This window comes from Hippocampus bargibanti, linkage group LG06 (genome assembly GCF_051943395.1).
Source record: "Hippocampus bargibanti isolate YZ-2025 linkage group LG06, ASM5194339v1, whole genome shotgun sequence".
NCBI classification, from domain to species: Eukaryota; Metazoa; Chordata; class Actinopteri; order Syngnathiformes; family Syngnathidae; genus Hippocampus; species Hippocampus bargibanti.
In genome coordinates this window covers 13185001-13199043 of record NC_142739.1, presented here as the reverse complement: position 1 = coordinate 13199043, position 14043 = coordinate 13185001, and the positions used below count along the sequence as shown (strand labels likewise).

The window sequence follows — 14043 nt, the reverse complement described above, 5'->3', positions numbered from 1 at the left end:
CGAAGGTGGTGCCGGCGTCGCGGGTAGCCAACTCGTCCTTTAGGTCGGAATTCAAGCCGCGACGAAACACCCCCCTCAACGCTCGGTCGCCGTAGCCGCCTGGATCCGGAAAGCGACGGAGTATTCTGCGGCCGAACGGGCCCCTTGGACGCAGTCGAGGATTCTCCCTTCCGCCTCGACCTCCGTCACTGGATGGTGAAACACCCGGCGTATCTCGGCCACGAAGTCCTGATACGAGGCGCACAGCTCCGGTCGGGACTCTCGTACCGCCAGCACCCATGTTTCGGCTTCACCCGCGAGCAGGCTGGTGATGAAGGCTACCTTAGCCTCATCGCTAACGTAGGCGTCAGGATGTTGTTCAAACACGAGCGCACACTGCATGAGGAATTGAGCGCAGCGCTCGGTTTCGCCTGCGTAGCGTGAGGGTTGGGGTAGCGGGGGAGTGCGCCTGCCCACGGGCGGGGAGGAAGGAACAGTGAGGGTGGCGATGCATGTTTCCATCTCCTTGAGGCGTTGAGCCAGCGAGGAAGTGGCGTAGCGCATTTCCTCAATCGCCTGGGCCAGCTGGCTCGAACGCTCCGCCTCTTGCACAAGGGCGGCAAAGTACCTGTCATCGCCGGCGGGGTCCATGGGTGGTCGGAGTATTGTGTTACGACGCTCGAGTGCAAGGAGGCAGAACTCGAGCGACGGAATCTTGGCGATAGGGAAGGACCCGAAATACACGGCGTGACAGGCTTGGATGGATCAAGAGTCTTTACTGGAACATGCATCAAATAATAACAAACAGGGAAGAGTGGAGGAAGATAACTAAATGACAGCAGACCTGGCAACACGGAAGTGGAAACGGCAATGACCAAAAATACTCCGACGGAGACGGTAGTGAGCGACAGACAGATATAGGCAGAAGGCACAATCAGTGAATGACAATCAGCTGTGGGAACCCAGGTGAATGATGATTGGAGGGGCCGTCTCCCAAGATTGGCGGAGGAGGTGACAGGAGGGGCGGGGCGCGCCCCGGATGGCAACGAGATGTGACAGTCACGTAACAAACTCACGTGACCAAGTCACGTGACCAAGTCGACCAATGGCGCGACCGATGCCGTGTTTCGATATAAACATAGCAAAATGGCCGGCGGGAGATTAAAAAGAGCACCGTAGTAACCGGATTATCGTAAAAACTACGAATCGTACTAAACGGAACTAATTATACATAAAAAGACTAGAAATGTGCACGGGAAATGAAAATAGTGTCCTAATAAGCAGTATTATCAATATAAACGATATCGATATAACGAGACTTTACTGTATATACATGTAAGGAGCTCGTTCTTAGACTTAACACAAAAAATACAGAAAAAAAAAAGAAAAGCACACTAATTGCAAAACAGCGGTTCAGACAATTAGCACACTCTTTGCAGAACGGGGGTTGACACACCGTCCACCATGTGCGCGGTAAGCTAGCTGTCTGCATTTCCGCTCATGTTAGCGTTTTTTTTAAATCATTTCAAATAATGTACGGCATACTCCAACTTTTATACTGGCATTGTTATCATTTATAGGGACATCTATTAGCCAAGGTTGACATGTATGGTTTTCTACTCTGTGAAACATAATTGGTTTGTCCCAGAGAAAGTGAAGAAACGGGTGGGAAAGCAACCTTTGTGGTCAATTGCCGCAGGAGATATTTAAATATAGAATATATGTTTTTGTTATTCACGTGAAAGAAGAAAACACTTGTGAATCGTTTGACAAAGTAATCAATGTAAGAACAAAACGAAGACCCAAATAGAGAATGAGAGACTTGTTCCACAACTCAGAGAAGGGAGGGGGAGAGCAAGACTCCATCTGCAGAGAGGGAGTCAGGAGACATGCCTTCTTACGGAGCCCCTAAGGGGACATCGAAGAAAAAAAAAAAAAACTTTGCGAGATCTCGCAAAACTTTGCGTTCCCTCGCAAAACTTTGCGTTCCCTCGCAAAAGTTTGCGTTCCCTCGCAATACTTTGCGTTCCCTCGCAAAACTTTGCGTTCCCTCGCAATACTTTGCGTTCCCTCGCAATACTTTGCATTCTCTCGCAAAGATTGCGAGATCTCGCAATCTTTTTTAAAAAAATGTGCGTTCCTGTACTTCCGGGTCAGCTTGGCTCAGGTAGACGGTCGCGCGCGCTGCTTATTGAGAGAAGGCAACAACTCGGCGCATCATGGAGGAAGACTTGGAACACTTCTTGCAGTCAAGAAACGTCCCTCACGTGGACATTGCACGTATGAAAAGCGACAAGGTGGGCATACAGCTACAAAGTCTGATGTAATAAGCAAAACAAGAGAAACATGGACATTTTTTTTCGAAGTAGTATTGGTAGTAGGTCAATAAAGTGAAAGTGAAGCTAACATTTCTATCTACTCTACCTGTACTGTTAATTCTATTTTAATAATGAGGTTATTAACACAATTTAAAATCGATATTACAGTTAGTAATTGGGCTGCCGCTACCTAATATACTATTCTCGTGTAATACTGAATACAAATAATGATGACTGTAGTGTCCCATCACTCATGTGAATATGTTAAATGTATTAAAAGTTATTGATAATTAAATAAACATGTCAAGTATTTATTCTCACAATTTATCTTTGCAGGTTGACATGGCAGTAATTGCTATGATGACCGAAGAGCAAATGGGCAAATATATCACTTCTTATGGTGATCGAATAGCTGTCCTTTGCTTTTGTCATCAGAAAATGTCCAGTGGTGATAATGAACTGCTCCTCCAAAAATTAAGAGGCAAAATAAGATCAAGGAAAAAAGGTGTACTGGCTGAGACTTCGGGAGTACTCCAAAACCATGTTGATGGGATGGCAAGACATAACAATGTTTCTGCAGAAAAGACTCAAAGGAAGATTTATGGCAACGATTACCATCAAGTGAGGACAAGCAAAGGTGGAGGAACAAGGTATGCCATCCTGGAAAAAAACAGCAACTGTCGCTCAAATTTTGGAGCTGGGAAAAGGGCTATTTTTCCCAGATGGAAGCTAAACCAAAGGACCTGTTGAAGACTTTACTTTTGAGGTCTGTGATTTCAAAAGAAACCACATTGCTTTAGATGAAACAATTGGCAGACTCTATGAAAAAAACAAATTGAAACTGTTAAGATTTTACATTGGCACAAAAGAAAATACTCCAACATCTCATTTGGATGAATGCAGTGAAGCTCATTCATCTGTCACCAACATGGTGGGAGAAAGTGCGCAATTGATTGATTGACTCTCTTATGTCTACACACACATGCACACACATCAGTTTAGGAGCATTTCATTATTTGTACTTTGAGATGTAAAACATCTGTCATGGTCAACCTTGCGTAGGGCAGTCTACAGTTGTATTTTCCTTTTGTGTCTACAATTGATTTCATGGTTATTATTCATTCATTCAATTTTCCATATCACTTATTCTCCTAATGGTTTCGGATATGGTGCCACTTTCAGTTTGACCTAAAGGTTTGAAGTTGATATGTCATGTAATGTTGCAAATATTTGCACTGTTCAAACAAAAGCAATTCTTTTTGTACTTGGTATTGTATTCCATTTATATGTTTGTGATTGGTGTTCATACCAATTTGTCAATGTTAATAAAATTTGTTCCAAATAATTCATGTTTTTTTTAAACACAAGACACCACCTGCTGACGAAATTGAAGAGTGACAATTATGTTATCATTTACAGGCAAGTGATTGTGTACTGGGGTGCAGGAATACTATTCAGATCCACATTGGTTAAGTATTTGTGGTTAAAATCAGCAACCAAGACAGTATATTTATTGACACCCAGAATGATTTGACAAATGAACATTTCATATTGATCAAATATGCTTTCCTTATACAGTAACAAAAACAGCAGACAAAAAATTATTTAAATTGTGATTGCTATATATTATTCGTCCTCAAATGTATCCCAATAATCCATTTAAAGTGAAGTGATAAAAGAAATGATGAACAAAGGGTTGAAGAAATGGCAATGGTCGTCGGATTCAGCCTTCATTAAATGTTACTTCGAACCAGTTGAGGAGCCATAAAATGGTTTCACCCAAACACACACCAAAAAATATATGGTTATTGCTTTGAGTAATTCATGTTTAAATTTTAATGTAATATAATTCCAGTATGACTGGTATACGGAAACAAAAATGCTTTCACCAAAGGTTAATGTCTCTGACCCCTGAAAACATCATGCTTCTAATTTAGAATTGCAGTAAGGGCCTCTCTGAGGTGCAAGTACAAGTTCACAGCCTGATACGGCTCTTTTGGTGGCATCAGACCAGACTGGGCCATTAAGGAAGCACACAATACAAATACATCCGGATCACAAGGCATAGTTAAACGGAAGACACACTGGCTTTTGCATAGTTGAACTTGTTCATTGTCAACTGTGGAGAGGAAGTCCCTTGTGCCATAAAGTTCAGGTAAAGAATACATCACGTTGGGCCGACCACTGGGGACATTTATGTTCTTTGAGGGCCTGATGAGATGGCTGTTCCAAACACGGGCAGTATCATCCAACTCATCCTGTTGAGAATAATATCAGAATCAGAATCATCTTTTTTTGCCAAGTATGTAGTACACACAAGGAAATTGTCTCCTGTAGCTGCACTAGTCTCATCAAAAAATGGAGGCACTATACAGTTCTATTGGGGTTACTTTTTAGAGAGTTAATTGCTTGAGGGAAGAAGTTGTTTAAATGCCTGCTGGATTTGGTGTGATATACATACAGATTTAGGAAGAGTTGCACAGTCATAGCAGCTCTTATGAGCAAGAAATTATAGAATTAGACTGCTTTTCTCTCCCTGCTCCCTCCTTTCTACCTTAAACTCGTCACTCATGTTTACTACTCTGCCCATCCCCACTTTTCCTTCATCTTTTCCTTGATCATTTCACCTTCACCCAATGTCCCCACACACACAGACCACTATCTTCTTTCCACTATCCGATTATTTACCTTCTTTTGTGTCCCATCAACACCCTCTCAAATACAAAAATACATATTCCATAAATGGAGCTACAGAATATATGAACTCACCTGAATAAGTCCCATGCAACAAAATTGCAGGATGCTTTTGTCCAGAAATCCACCATCAAAGAAGCCATTGTCTCTGAGGTCTTTGAAGAGTGATAACCAGAATTCCATGCATTGGCTGCGAAGAAACCCCCACCAATATTCAATTCTTTGATTGGCGGTGCTGGCTCCATCCAAGTAACTGTCAAGGGTGCTGCCTGGCGGTATGGGCACCAGGAAACGCTGGAAGCCTTTAACATGACCATTTTCAGTCCCCAAATCAGCTCGAACGATTCGAGGACAACCTCCCAAACGGTGCACAACTTCAATGTAGTAACCTCCAATTAACTTCGGGTCACTACTTGTTGTGTAGGCATTGAGCCACATTATTTTCCTTGAAAAGCCATCAATAGCCCCATTGATGCAAATTCCAAACGGTTTCAGTTTGTCATGAATCCATATGCCAAATAAAATTCGGCCCTTTCGAGAAGTAGTTTCGTCGTCTCAGACGTCTTGCTTGCATTAGACACTCCTCTCGGATCCAACTCTTTCAGGACCAGACGAACATCCTCTTCCCTGACAAGAAGCCCATGTTCTCTGCACTTACTGTACATCCACCTGTAACCGTGTAGTTGTCCGGAATTCTGCAACTGGTTGTGAATAAAGTCAACCAAGACGCCCAAGTCATCGAACGTTTTTCGGCGAAATAGTCCACTTTTGTTCACCACTCGCTTCAAATGTCTTTCACTTATTAGTAAGCCGTGTTTAATCTCAAGAACGGATTTTATATCTTTGTATTTCAAGCCAATTTTAAAGTAAAACTGGATTAAAGGAACGAAAGGGTGAAAAGGCTCCATGTTTGTTGTTTTCGGTTACACTGACGATGAACCGGAAGTACATGTACGCGTATTTTTTAAAAAAAGATTGCGAGATCTCGCATTCTTTGCAAGATCTCGCAAAGAATGCGAGATCTCGCAAAGAATGCGAGATCTCGCAAAAGTATTGCGAGGGAACGCAAAGTATTGCGAGGGAACGCAAAGTTTTGCGAGGGAACGCAAAGTTTTGCGAGATCTCGCAAAGTTTTTTTTTTTTTTCTTCGATGTCCCCTTAGGGGCTCCGTACCTTCTGGCAGGAGCTGTAGAAGACAGCTGTGTTTGGTGTGGTATTTTTAAACGCATCAATGCTGCTCCAATCCCCGCGCCTCTCCTGACCTATTTTTAGCCACAGTTGACTATTGTTCTATTTCTGTCACCTGTGGCCACGCAGTTGTTGATTCACATGCAAATGAAGCTCACTCCCTCCCCAGTTTGCGTTGCTGCTTGCGAAAGTGCTCAGTCCACAGTACGGACGACTTTGTCAAGCAACTCCGCTTTACCTTTGCGGGCTCTCTGAGAAGAGAATCCAGGCATAGGCAGGGAGGTTAACACCGCCTTCGTGTTTAGGTGTCGGCTGAAGGCAATCCAAACCGCCCAGCAGAGAGTGAGCCCAGCACGCTTTCCCGTGAAGTGCAGCCTCAGAGGAGGAGGCGGAGGCAGGCGATTGTGGCGGTCGCTCCCCCGGGTGGCCGAAGGGGTGGCTCTCTTGGTGACGGCGTGAGATGAGACCCCAGTGCTAAGTGGAGTATGCTGCAGACGATTTACGAGGGCGAGTCAAGTTTCTCCACAACAGACGGCCACGTTGGAGCACAACCGCTCCCCAACTACAGCAGGATGCACAACGTGAATAGCTCAGGTGATTGCAAGCTCACAGCCATTCTAGTTCGTCAACTTCGGAATGTCAGCTTTTCTTTCTTTTTTTCCTCCTTTCATTTACTGCTCGCGCATTCCAGATTCGAATCTCACACGCTCGTCCATCATTAGTGTACTTGCTTCTCTCCCACTCTCGCTCCTTCTTACTTCCAACTCTTCGCCAAGCTAGTTTCTCTTTCTCTGTGCGAAGAACTCAGCTGGGCTTCGTGATAGGAACAGGCACTTCGTCCTGAATCGAGGTATTTGCTCTCATAAATGTCATTTTCTGTACTGTAATGTGTTTCGTCAATCGGTTTCACTGGTGTGTTTTGAACAAGCAACCGAAAAGTCGCCGTGGATGTTGTAATTGGAACAATACCAATAGGATGTCTACTGCCCTTATTCCAAATGTTTTGCCGGCTAAAATGAATCACCTAGGTGATTAAAGGGATGGTGTTTTCGTCTACTTTTTAGGGAAACGTGTGATGCTAATGCTGAAGGGACAACTTCGAGGTTTTTCTCCTGGGCATTAACCACGAATATTGTCTGTTCTATTTTTGGCTTCACATAGAATGGAAATGTACATGGATGACTCAGATGAGAATGACGATGCAAGTGAATGGACTGAGGTTGATTCAGGACTCACTTTGTCATGCGCCATTGTCAAAGCCATACTTAATTGTTGATTGTCAAAAGTACTTCCCGAGAAAGTACAGATGAAGTCATTTGAAATACTGTATTGATTTGATACTCTGCAAACCAGTTTAGATCATGCAAATTTAGGTGCGAAGCAAATACGTTTCAGCATAATTTTGTTTTAATGCTCACTGTGAATTTAGGAGTTAAGAACAAGCAGGACTTTGACTGCGGGAAAATCTCGAGAGGCAGCGGGCCACACAGATTTAGAAAGAAGACAGGAGGATGACACATTCCATGTGTCTATAAATCATGTCACACATCTTGTCCTCTCTGTGCGAGGCCTGTGTTGCAAACAACGCCTGCACAGAATGCCTGAATTCAACCTCCTTGCTTATTCTGTGGGTCAGCTATTCTTAGGTGGGTTATTTTCGGCTTATGGCATTAGCCTGCCAAGATTAGGCGTCTGTGCATTATCATTCCATCTTGGCAATCTCCTGATATAATAGTGCCTTGGAATATATATTAATAGTGTAAGTCCTTTGCCTGTGGTGTTTGTCCCTTCTTCTTCCTTCTTTATGGTAAATCGCTTGAAAAAGACACACATATTGAGCATTTTTGTCTGTATTGTTTCGCTAAAACCACTTCAGGGTCATATGCTATGAATTAAAGTTAATGGAAATCTGTTCCCCATATATGCTATTTTATTCAAAACGTATCATGCAAATCAAATGACACATGTCTGTGACATCCGACAAAAGGCGTGGGCTCTCAAACCAGGAAACTAATTAGCTGAGCACAAATCCAAACCCACTTCAATAGCAACCTTGCAGACAATAATAGGCCATTTTACAAGTACCCTTGTGTGGCTCCTCTACCTTCATGTTTCTTCAGAAGGTCTTTGAAGCGCTCGTGAAACATATTTATAATAATCAGACAACTCATAAGATATGAAACGTGAACTAATATGTTCTATAATTTGTTTCTAGTTCTGGATTTTTGTTTGTGTTTGTGTATCTGAGGAGAGAGCCTTGAGGATGCTCTTCTGGCTGTTGCTCTTGGCAACAGTGTCATTAAGTTCTAGTGATTTATTAAGATGAAAATAGTATTCTCTGCAAATAAAGTGACATATTTTGAGAGGACTTCTCTATCACTTTTAGATGAATACTTCTGAATTTCTGTTATTATTCTTTCTATTAATACTTAAAGTACAACCAACATCACTTTTTTGTTTTTTAACTGACATCAGAAAAACATTTTATAGCATCTAAAATACCCAAAACACACAGTATGATATTTTTATTGAAATGCAAAACACCAATAAAAATAACTTAACGTGTCCAAAATCTGCAAAAAAAATGAGCTGCGAATTGGACATTTTCAGAAAATCCCACCCCCAGTTCGTGACGTCACGCCAAGACGTCTTGCATTGCTGCAGAATCAAAACAATGCAGGGACAAACCAATTATGTTTCACAGAGTAGAAAACCATACATGTCAACCTTGGCTAATAGATGTCCCTATAAATGATAACAATGCCAGTATAAAAGTTGGAGTATGCCGTACATTATTTGCAATGATTTAAAAAAACGCTAACATGAGCAGAAATGCAGACAGCTAGCTTACCGCGCACATGGTGGACGGTGTGTCAACCCCCGTTCTGCAAAGAGTGTGTTAATTGTCTGAACCGCTGTTTTGCAATTAGTGTGCTTTTCTTTTTTTTCTGTATTTTTTGTGTTAAGTCTAAGAACGAGCTCCTTACATGTATATACAGTAAAGTCTCGTTATATCGATATCGTTTATATTGATAATACTGCTTATTACGACACTACAGTAAAGTCTCGTTATATCGATATTGGATATATCGATAGTCCCTGTTATATCGATACTATTTTTATGCACGCACGGAGAAAATTACATGGAAACAGGGTCGGATATATCGATAGTCCCGGTTATATCGATATTTTTTCGGACTCCCTTGAATATCGATGTAACGAGACTTTACTGTATTTTCATTTCCCGTGCACATTTCTCGTCTTTTTATGTATAATTAGTTCCGTTTAGTACGATTCGTAGTTTTTACGATAATCCGGTTACTACGGTGCTCTTTTTCATCTCCCGCCGGCCATTTTGCTATGTTTATATCGAAACACGGCATCGGTCGCGCCATCGGTCACGCCATTGGTCGACTTGGTCACGTGACTTGGTCACGTGAGTTTGTTACATGACCAGCTCCCGTGTAGCAGAGCCATTTTCATTTTCAGACGCTAGCTCGTGTGTAGCAGACGAGATTGAAGTGTTTGTGTTAAAAGGTAAAAATGGGAAGCAGAAGAAGATTGATGACTTTTTTGAATTGCATACATAATACAGTAAGATGTAAGCGTTGCAGTTTCCCTGTTGTGTTATGTACATGCCCACTGTACTGTGTATGAATGCAATCGTTTTTTTGCAACAATGTTTCTTGTTTTGTCTGCAGAAGCGTGATTATTTTGAAAATTACCGTACATTCCATACTGTGTATTAAAGGACAACCGATGTCACTTTTTATTCAAATACAAAACACCAATAAAAATGACTTCATGGCAAGACGTCTTGCATTGCTTGTGAATCCAAACAATGGCTTCAGATTCGGAGAATATGCTTTCTTGTTACACATCCAGTTATGAATATGATTCAAATAGTTCTGAAGAGGAAAGCATACATGTTTCCAATCGAATAAAGAATTTATTCCGTGCCATTATGAGGCAACATTGAGGGGAGATGTCTGAACGAAAAAGAGGCACAAAATGGCGACCTCCTGTTGCCACCTCCGTTTCCATAGGCTGATAAATTCCTTATATGGAGCTTGGACGCCCTCTTCTGGTGGCTTTTGGGTGCAACACGAGGTCCCCAGACCAAACAAGTACAGCAAAATACATTGACATGATGGAAGGACGGCTACAATGCGTCTTTTTTCGGTCAAGGGCGTTCCTTTGTGACGTCACGTACGCACTCGTCACCAACTCAAAAACAAGACTTCCTGAATATTCAGCGCAAGTCTTAAAATGTAAAATATAGCTATATGCGGTGGAATCTTTGTAAAATACGCTCAGTAGAAGTCATTTGAAGCCATTTTACAAATTATGGACACAACTTGTCCGGAGACGTCGGTTGTCCTTTAATGCACAGGGTATTGTGTGTTGTTATTTTTGACGGCCAAACAGGAGAAAGCAAGGTTACTGGCTCCAGCATTGTGATCTAGGTGAACTCTCTTTGTTAACAGATAGCTTTCGAGTCTGAAATTTGGCTCAGCGGCAAGGACGAGCTGACATCTTAAAAATAAAGCGCTGTTTCCTGCTTTAGAATTGCCAGCTGCTCAAAATAACAAGGCACTTAATGAGAGCTCCAGTGCCACATTGCAGTCCCAAAGATCAGCTTATCCCCCCCCACACCCCCATGAAGATCATCTGTGTCTCTGTTTCTATTTTGATTGTCAGACAGGGAATTTAGCTCGGTAAACATCCATTTAAAATCATTCATCCATTAAAATTCAGGCAACTTGCAAGACAAACCAAGCTATTAAGTGTAACTGCTGAAGCCAGTTTGTCAATCATAAAAAAATAAATACAGCTAATATCAGGGCTCCTCAACTGTTATGACGAGAGTTTCAAAGCTGTGTGATTGAAAAGTTTCAGAAAGTATTTCATTGTGTGTGTGTGATGCGCTATATGCAATGGAGCAATTTTCAAATCTGTACAGAGCTTATTAGGTGTTTATCCTATTAGCATACTACATGCTTTCATGTGAGCATCAGTGCCACCGCCCAAACATGAGGTGCATCCTTCTAATCTTTTAAAAGGGTATTTTCATCAAGGTTTACCATGGCCCAAAGCATCACTATACCTAATATGACCCGAAGGTTACATGAATGATACATGGCACTTTTATTTTTGCAAGTGTTGAATTAAGTTGGCAGCTTCACAAGTGTGACAGTCTTTCGCACTTTGTCTATGTTAGGATCATTTATATTTGGCCTCAGTTACTCGCGGTTTGGTATTCATGTCTGCCTGCAGATTATTTTCATTTGACAGAAGCTAAAGATTTACGTTCCTTACAGGAGTGCTTTTATAATGTGTGCTTTTATCTCAAATGCCATTTGTTGTTGAATGAATCACATCATCTGAAGAATGTTTAGAACTGTTCGCACGGCGAGATCAGGCAATCATGACAGATTTCTCCATTTGGTACACTTGAATAATCACCATACCTTAAGAATGTCATTATTTTCCCTCAACTTTGCCGCTCCGCACTGCGCTATTCTTGTGGACAGTGGGCGGACCAGAATAGCACGGACGCATGAGGCTGTTGTGGTTTCCTCAAGGGCCATTTCGTGCGGCCTCGGTTATCAAATATGGCCTTAAGCCTTCACACTCCCGCCAACACCTTCTTCCCTCAGTCTGAGAAATTGTGATAGAGGCTCAGCTTGATGCACCGATCATAGTGGTGATCCTTAATGTCATTCACAGTCAGGGTAGAGAATGAAATATGAGATTAATTAAATATCACAGTGGCGAGTTCTCCCTGCCAGCAGGTGTTTTTGTTGCTATTTTTGGGTCCATTAGGCAGAAGTAGCACTGACGGTTTCTGACTCACGGAGTCCTTGAATGGTTCACTGGTTCACGGCTGTCCCTGGAACAGTGCCTGTTACAGGACAATCCTTTGTCAAGTACTGGCATGCCAAGATGCATTTTCCTTGTCAACAAAGAGGAGTCTGATCTACAGGTACCCATTCATGTACCTGCCGAGCTGGTGCCCTCCTCTGTCATTTCACTGAAGCTGTTTTTAGAACACCTGAGCCCAGGACTCCCTGCTGGCTGTCTCCACTCTTTGAACCTCTTCTAAGTCTAGTTATCACTCACTATTCGCTCTGTGTAATTTGTTTTCGCATTTCTCTCTGTTGGGGACTCCGTCCTTATATAAGAGCTGATATAATAGACCACATGTTACATTGCCACGGTAGGCAGTAGATGACATGCAGGGAGAATGTATCTGCAGGATGGGGTGTTTGGCGAGGGCGAGGGGGAGGGGGGCATAATTACGTAGCTGGTGTTGCTATGGCAGCAAGTTAGGGTGTGGGGGTTGTCACAGACCACGATTCCACTACTTGCTTTTATGTTGCTATTTATATAATAAGCACCATAACATTTAAATGGCACGGCAGCAGTAAAAAAAAAATGAATAAAAAAAACTTGTGATGAAAGCTAGGGAGAAGGTGTTTCATTGACTACATGTAGTTTAAACTCTATTGTATAAATAATGGAAAACAAAGTGTGTGTGTGTGTGCCTGGACAACATGTAGGAAATGACCTCACTCAATAAATCTCCTTGTGGCGACTGGAATTTCGAGTAGGTTCGGATACATCAGTGGTGTCAAAAACCTCTTCCAGAATCCTGATCATTGTATGCAGCACTACAATCCTGCTATGATATGTCGTTTTTTGGAGATTTTATTCAATAATGATATCTCGCTGGTGATATGCAGTCCACATTACATATGGTCCTCATTTCCATACAAACATCTGACAATGACAGGATTCTATCAATGTCTTAGTTTTACTAAAGAGCTGAAGCAGACAGGAACTATATATATATATATATATATATATATATATATATATATATATATATATATATATATATATATATATACCGTATTTTCACGACCATAAGGCGCATATAAACATCTCAGATTTTTTTCAAAATGTGCAGTGTGCCGAATGTGCGGACGTATTAGAGACCACCATGAGGACGTGGTAGAGAACATGAGGGGGGTGCGTGGGCGTGGGTTGTGTATAAAAGAACAGGTACGTATGAGCTTTATGCAGAACATTGCTGTTCGAACAACCCTGGAAATGGCAAAGAGACATGGTTTTGAAGCTCAGTTTAAACTGAAGGCTATCAGCTACGCCGAGGAGCATGGGAATCGAGCCGCCGCGAGAGAATATAAAGTTAACGAGTCGATGGTTCGCAAGTGGAGGAAGCTGGAGAACGAACTCCGACAGGTGAAGAAGACTCCGCTGAGTTTTCGCGGACATAAAGCAAGGTGGCCGGAGTTGGAGGAAAGACTCGAGCAATGGATTGTCGAGCAAAGAGCGAGCGGAAGGAGCGTTTCGACTGTCACCATCCGACTCAGAGCAGTAACGCTAGCGGAGGAAATGAAAATTGAACATTTCCGAGGAGGTCCGTCTTGGTGCTGGCGTTTTATGAAACGGTGCCATTTTTCCATCCGGACCAGAACTACGGTTGCGCAGCAACAGCCGGCAGATTATTCAGAAAAGTTGGCGAACTTCCGGTCCTACTGCGAGAAGCACATCGCCGACAAGCGCATCCAGCACACAATGTGAAGCGGATGAACGCTACGCTTGCTGTGATTCCGGGTGGGTTAACCAAGGAACTCCAACTGCTGGACATCGATGTGAACCGGCCGTTCAAAGTGAGTTCAAAGCGGCGTGGGAGCGATGGATGACCGAAGGAGACCACAGCTTCACGAAGAGTGGTAGGCAGCGCCGGACGAGTTACGCCACAGTTTGCAAATGGATTGTGGATGCTTGGGCTAACGTGTCTGCTGGCACGGTGGTTTGAGCTTTCGGAAAAGCTGGC

At 42.6% G+C, this 14043-nt stretch overlaps 1 protein-coding gene across 2 annotated transcripts in view; it reads left to right on the top strand.

Moving 5' to 3' along the window:
* The first annotated feature begins 6308 nt into the window (after positions 1-6308).
* hdac9b (histone deacetylase 9b) overlaps positions 6309-14043 on the top strand; it is a 32174-nt gene continuing 24439 nt past the window's right edge. The window contains exon 1 of one of the 2 annotated variants that reach the window (XM_088998641.1): positions 6309-6773. In XM_088998641.1, coding sequence (XP_088854767.1) covers positions 6665-6773 — 109 coding nt within the window. In that variant the 5' untranslated portion in view covers positions 6309-6664. The remainder of the gene's footprint in view (positions 6774-14043) is intronic. The other variant, XM_088998642.1, reaches the window with a different exon arrangement.